General features: G+C 36.3%; 1 protein-coding gene across 11 annotated transcripts in view; it reads left to right on the top strand.

Moving 5' to 3' along the window:
- The window catches only part of LOC106870835 (pleckstrin homology domain-containing family D member 1), a 210,407-nt gene that overhangs the window by 143,107 nt on the left and 59,800 nt on the right, over positions 1-7,500 (top strand). For all 11 annotated transcript variants that reach the window (XR_001409585.3, XR_016243666.1, XM_014917059.3 and 8 more), the window contains exons 3-4: positions 1,571-1,660; positions 6,915-6,991. Coding sequence is in view for 9 of the 11 variants with exons in the window: in XM_014917059.3 (XP_014772545.1) it covers positions 1,571-1,660; positions 6,915-6,991 (167 nt within the window). In the remaining 2 variants the exon portion in view is untranslated. The remainder of the gene's footprint in view (positions 1-1,570; positions 1,661-6,914; positions 6,992-7,500) is intronic.

The following is a 7,500-nucleotide window of genomic DNA, read 5'->3' as shown; positions in this document are numbered from 1 at the left end:
TTGAATATAGATTTGCTGGATTAGAACTGATCTGGAGTTAAACAACAATGACAATTACAGTAACATATGCCAAACAATACAATAGTAATACAGTAATTGTGACATATAAAACTATATTAAGTATGCACTCCATCACACACTGTTAGAAAATCAGAACAAATATTTGTCCAAGCGAAACAAAAGGAAAGATTTCTATAAATATTTGGGCAATATTTGAATATATTTTACATTACAAACTATTATAGTCATTATAATCAGAAAGAAGTCATTGTTGTTTTGTTTATTGTTTATTGTATGTATAAAGGTATTTCTGTTGCAATTCGGTATTTTAAAATATTTTTCTTTAGACTGTTATTTTACCAAACATGATATGTTGAGTACAGTTGTCCTCTGTACTTAATACCTTAAAAACTAAAAAATAATTTTCTTTAGTATTTGCCCAGGCATGGCTGTGTGGTTAAGATGGTCACTTCCTAACTATGTGGTTTCAGGTTCATTTCCATTGCACAGCATCTTGAGCAAGTGTTTTCTACTATAGTCTTATGTCAATCAAAACCTTGTAAGATGATTTGGTAGAGAGAAACTGAAGGAAGTCCATTGTGTGTGTGTGTGTGTGTGTGTGTGTGTGTGTGTGTATGAGGGGGTACCCAAAAGAAACCGGAATTTTGCAATATTATTTTATTCACTTAGTTTTACATGTTTACATTTTTATCACCTTCAAAGTATTTGCCATTTGAAGCAATGCATCGGTTCAGACATATTTTTCACAGTTCGAAGCAGTCCTGGAACTCATGCAAAGTGATGCCTTTTAATGCATCCATCATTTTTTTCTTCACCTCTTCCACATAGCACCAGCTTTTGTCACTAGTGATCACCTTTGAAAAAAGTTTCAGGTCAACTTCCAACTGTTCTTTCAGTTCAATACACACATTCAATTGTAACTACTTTTGATCTTCCATGAGCAAGTGAGGCACAACTTTTGCTGCAACTCTATTCATTCGCAATCTCTCACTCAAAATTCGTTGGCGGGAGCTCCAGGACACACCAGTCATATCAACAAGTTTTTCAATTGTTCAGTGAGTCATCCAAGATCAGTTCATAAATTTTTATGATATTTTCATTCATTCAGGAGATTGACGGTCGTCCTGAACAAGGTTGGTTTTCAAGTGACAAGTGACCATTCCTAAAGCATGGAAACAACTCGTAAACTTGTGTTTCGCTCATGGTTGAGACTTTGTAAGCTGTTTGAAGTATAAAAACTGTTTCAGCCACCATTTTCCCCAGCAGAAAACAAAATTTCAGAGAAGCATGCAGTTCCTGCATTTCAGTCATCACAAAAATCAACAAATGGGAGAGAAACACTGCAAAAGAAAGACATACTATGTGGCTGTACGACATCAGTTGACGATGCTGGTCAGCAGGCTGATGCCTGAGGATCACATCAAGTGGCTTCTAGTGATGGAAGACTGAACTACAATGGGTTTGTCCCACAAAAAATGTTTCCAGTTACTTTTTGTAATGATCATTTCTTATACATTTCTGATTTATCTCTGTGTCATTTTAATTGCAGGGTATCGTCCCCTTAGGTGACTGTCAGGTGAATGCCACTCAAGATCCATCGCATCAATTTGCTTTCATTGTCAGCAGTGCACAAATAAATGTAAGTTGGTTCTTTTCTGTTATTGTTGTTGTTGTTTAACCCCAGGTCAGCCCTGACTCAACAGATATACGATCAAAGAAAGTTCAGCCATGACTATCTGAATTTGTTTTTTGTTTTTTTAGTGGACCCTTGCAACATATTATACCAGTAGTTCTCATACAGGTGCTGTATCATGCTATTGTATTGCAAGGGATATTTAGCTACCATGGATTTCTAAAAATATGATTGGTGGATGAGTAGGCAGAAATATGGAGTTGTGAGATTCTTTCAGTCATGATGAGAATGTGTTTACTTCACATGTGCTGGTGACACTGAAAATGTACCCAGAAGACTTGGTAAAGTGATTGGTGTTAGGAACGGCTCCGATCATAGAAACGAAGCTGAAATGAAATGCAAGATGAAGTTTTTTCAACCTATGTATATGAGCAGACCCCTCTAACCCATGTCAACATTGACAACAAAAGTAAAATGATGATGACGAAGTAGACTGTAGCACAGGCATGGCCGTGGCACAGGCATGGCCGTGGCACAAGCATGGCCATGGCACAGGCATGGCCATGGCACAGGCATGGCCGTGGCACAAGCATGGCCGTGGCACAAGCATGGCCGTGGCACAAGCATGGCCGTGGCACAGGCATGGCCGTGGCACAAGCATGGCCGTGGCACAGGCATGGCCGTGGCACAAGCATGGCCATGGCACAGGCATGGCCATGGCACAGGCATGGCCGTGGCACAAGCATGGCCGTGGCACAGGCATGGCTGCAGTATAAGCATGACCATGGTACAAGCACAGCCAGATTACAAGCATGGCTGTGGTACAGGTTTGGCAATGGTACAAGCATGGTTATGTGGTTAAGAAGTTCATTTCTCACCTGCATGATTTTAGTTCCAGTCCCTTAAGCAACAAGTGTGTTCTACTATAGCTTCAGGTTAACAAAAACTGTAAGAAATCCATCATATGTGTGTGTGTGTGTGTGTGTGTGTGATAATTTACATTATCCAAAAATCACTGTGCTGCAAATGGTGATGTCATTTCTCCAGTTAACAAGTCATCCCTTGGATTTTCACTTTTGAAGACAAGTCAAAAAAGAATATCTCTTATTTGAGAAACAAACAAAGGTTAGTGACAGGTGTGGCATCCAGCTGAAAACAATGTCTGAATAATATATTTATCTGCTCCATGCCAGCAGAGAAAAAAAAAGAAGAAGACATAAAGACCAAGAAATTAATTTAAGGCTTTAATGGAGTCTATATAAATACTAAAGCCTTTTGGAAAATATGTTATTCGTGATTTTATTAAACATAGATATATTAACAAAACAAGATAAACAAGAGTTTTCTATTTTCTATTCTAAAATTTTACCTTTGAAACTTGTTTGTTTCTTTTTAACTTTCAATGCAATATGCACTAGTAACTTTTGGTTTCCAATGTGAAATGCTCCAGTAATTTTTCGCTTTCTATTCAAAATGTGTGAGTAACTTACTTGGTCTTGAATGCGTCTCAAAATAATAAAAATAAAAAGGTTAAGAATCTTATTACCTTTTACTTGTTTCAGTTATTGGACTGTGGCCATGCTGGGGTTTTAGTTAGGTGAATCGACTCCAGTACTTATCTTTTTTATATGTGTGGTACTTCTATCAGTCTCTTTTTGCCAAACCACTTAGTTATGGGGATCTAAGCAAGCCAAAACAGATTGTCAAGTGGTGGTGGGAAACACATACACATGACAGGCTTCCACACAGTTTCCATCTATGAAATTCCTTCAGAAGTATATAGTTGAGGACACTTTCCCAAAGTGCTACATAGTAGGACTGAACCCAACACCACATGGTTGCAAACCAGGCTTCTTAACCATATAACCAAGCCTGTTCTTTTTTTTTCTTTGTTTTTTAAGACAAAACAGTGTAATTGGAGGCAATGTGAAGAGACCCTTTTAAATGTGGAAAAGAGCAGAATCCGTAGAGCTCTGGGCAAACTGTTTTGTGATATTTAGTTACTTCCCTGAACATTAAGGTCAAATTTACTCATATGTTTGTTGTAATGATAGACAGTGATGCAGGAGTGGCTGTGTGGTAAGTAGCTTGCTAACCAACCACATGGTTCCGGGTTTATTCCTACTGCGTGGCACCTTGGGCAAGTGTCTTCTGCTATAGCCTCGGGCTGACCAAAGCCTTGTGAGTGGATTTGGTAGACGGAAACTGAAAGAAGCCTGTCGTAAATATATGTATATATATATATATATATATGTGTGTGTATGTTTGTGTATATGTTTGTGTCTGTGTTTGTCCCTCCAACATCACTTGACAACAGATGGTGGTGTGTTTACGTCCCCGTAACTTAGCGGTTCGGCAAAAGAGACTGATAGAATAAGTACTAGGCTTCCAAAGAATAAGTCCTGGGGTTGATTTGCTCGACTAAAGGCGGTGCTCCAGCATGGCCACAGTCAAATGACTGAAACAAGTAAATGAGTTCTTACACATTTTTACACATTTTTCTGTATTTTGCCTTTTGCCCTATTTTTTCTTGTGCATGTACATATATAGGCATGTGTATTAACCTTTTTTTTGTGTGTGCATATAGACGTGTGTGTGCGTGCTTACAAGTATGTGCATATATAGACGTGTGTGTGTGTGCATACGAGTATGTGCGTGTATAGACGTGTTTTACTCTTATTGCTTATTTTTTACACTTTTTTACACATTTTCCAGTATTTTGCCTTTAGCCCTGTTTTTTTCTTGTGCATGTGCGTATATACACGTGTGTATGAACCTTTTTGTGCATGTGTGTGTGTGTGTGTGTGTGCGAGCATGTATGCAGGTATGTATATATTCTTTGGTGAATGTGTGGGTGAGCATGTGTGCGTTTCAAGTGAGTGTGCATATACGTGGGTGTGCAGGCACGCATGTGTATGTATGGACATGCGCGCTTATGCGATTACTATGAGCATTTTTACTCCCTTACCTTTACTCCCTCCCCTTACTTACTTCAAAGTAGGTGAGGGTTGGTAACAGGAAGAGCACCGACCATGGAAAATCTACCTCCATAAATTCCTTCCAATCTGTGCGAGTACGGAAAAAGTGGACATTAAAATAATGATGATGATTTATTGTCAAATTTACTTGGCAATGGTATGCTGAGGCATTCATTCATCAATGGTACATGATTGCAATAGCATTCTAAAAACCATTACCTCTCCAACTCAGCTCAGACAAGCATGTGAAGATAGACAAATAAAGGGCTGCAGCAGTTGCCGACCTCATTAGCCCCAAAGACTCTGCTGGAAAGAACACCCAATGATAGCAGAGGAATCTACCTCACTTGCTTTTGATGCAGCCATTACCATAATTTACAGGGGAATAGAAATTGACCAGACACATACTGCATTATCATCAGTTGCACTGATTTGTTCAGCCAAGTGCTGTGTCAGTACTGATCTGGGATTACACTGCAAAATCATTTGGTTTTGAATTTTTCAAAATAAAACAGGATTCGTGCTGAAAAAGCAAACTAATTTTCTTTTACAATTGAAGATGTTTTCTTTATAGAACAGAATGGCATTTTTTTTTTTTTACTCTAATCATCCCTTGCAAACTTAAAGATTTACCATTTTATATAAAAGTCTAGATTTTAAATCCCAAACATATTTGAACAAAGTTATGTTCTGTTTCCTGGCTTTTGCATTAAAGGTGTATTTGTGTTTGTCATATCACACATTGAAAGGGTTTGTCGTTAGATTAAGATTATTTCCAACGGTTGAGTTGTTTATTGATATCCTTGTACAATATACAATAGAACTAGCTAAACAATCTCCATCTAAATGAAATGGTATTGTATTAATGAAATTATATTTCATCAGTATTGTTGGCAATTGTTGAGGTTGTATGTTTTTTGCTGTTAACTATAAATACGCTGAAATTCTCATTAGTGGAGCAGCTGGCTTTAATGCGATTTTTGTTGAATATTTTACTGTATACATTTAACAACAGTAAAGTTTCAGCTATATTAGTATTCATATCTAAATCAAAAGAAGGATTATATTGCAGTGCATTTTCTTATCCTGTGACTCTTGGGGTTGTTTTGATTATTTGCTTTTTCATAAATATTCTTAAACCCAGTATTTCTTAAATCAATATTACTGTATTTTGCAATATCATTGAATGTTTATTGCATATGTCATATAAATGAATGCCAATATTCTTCACAACATTGAAGGCAACAAGCTGGCAGAATCGTTACTGCACCAAGCAAATGCTTAGCAGCATTATGTCTGTCTTTATGTTCTGAGTTCATATTCTGCTAAAGTTGACTTTGCTTTTCATCCTTTCAGGGTGGATAAATACCAGCTGAGTACTGGGGTCAATGTAACTGACTTATACTCTCCCCCAAAATTGCTGGCCTTGTGCCAAAATTTGAAATCAATATTTTCCACAACATTGTTTAATATGACTGATAGTTAGTTCTAGTTAATGCAAATATATGAAGTATTTAATATCTTTCAAAATCTACTAGCTTGTTGATATTTCTCAGAATTAACTTGCTCATCACCTCTGCATAATCTGCTTTTTAATTTCTGGAATCTTATATGGACTATAAGATCTAATAAATTTGCACTCTTCTGCCAAATCTCCTATTAGTCATGGTATTATTACTGTGTGGGAAGGTGGTGAGCTTCCCAGAATCAATAGCATGCTGGGTATTTCATTTGTCTTTGCATTCTGAGTTCCAATTTTGTCATGGCTGACTTTGCCTTTCATCCTTTTGGGGGTCGATAAAATAAGTAGCAGTTGAGTACTGGAGTCAATGCAATCAGTTCACCCAACTTACCCCCTCCCCAGAACTCGCTGGCCTTGTGCCAAAATTTGAAACCATTATTACTGTGTGGACGGTAGTTTTAGTGGTCGTGTTTATAGTAGTATTAATTGTTTACATTTCATTGGTTGTATGTAGTATTGGTAGTACTGTTACCACCTGTGTAGTTGTTAATGTGTAGGATGAAGTACTAGCAATGGGTTTGATAGTGATATTGTCTTGAGTGTTGGCATCAGTTGTGGTGCTGGTGTTTACAATGGTGTTTATGTTGCTGTTAATGATTTTGTTTTGATTTTTATTAATGTTGCTGGTGTCATTTGTGATGACAATGTTGATGGTATAGTTATTTTTAATGTTATTGCTGTTGTTGATGATGTTATTTATTGATTGCTTCATTAACTATTTCTATCTTTTCTTCATCATCTCTCTCTATCTTCTCTCCAGGGTCGTATTATTTTAGCAGCCGAAAATGAATTTGAACGAAACCGATGGGTTGAAATGCTTAGAAAATCAAGCCAGGTGTAAGTATTTAATGTAACTTCACTATTGCAAGTTGGTGGAGAGAGAGAGACAGACAGACAGATAGAGATGTGTGTTTGTGTGAGTTTATACAGTCTGTAATGTGTACAAATTCCAAATGAGATTGGTTGAGGTACATAGACATGGAGTAGGCAATCAACTTTATTCTATAAAATGAAAAGATGTTTTAAAAAAATGTAAAATATTTATCTAAAGTGACTAACAAAAATTTTAAGAATATATATATATATATATATATATATATATATATACATACATACATACATACCAATACATATACATTCACACATATGTATATATATATATATATATATATATAATTATAATTATTACAAATTAAAAGGGTAAAGGATTATCAATTTATTAATTTATTAATAAATCAACAATTAATAATTTTTACCAAGCCCTTCGGTATGTAAGCACCATTATCGGTGGAGAACTTATTTAAAAGTTCATATATATTTATAGACATAATTAAGGGATCAGCAAA

Source organism: Octopus bimaculoides, chromosome 11 (assembly GCF_046866305.1).
Source record: "Octopus bimaculoides isolate indiv1 chromosome 11, ASM4686630v1, whole genome shotgun sequence".
NCBI classification, from domain to species: domain Eukaryota; kingdom Metazoa; phylum Mollusca; class Cephalopoda; order Octopoda; family Octopodidae; genus Octopus; species Octopus bimaculoides.
The sequence above is the reverse complement of the archived record's forward strand: the minus strand, read 5'-3'. Positions and strand labels throughout refer to the sequence as shown.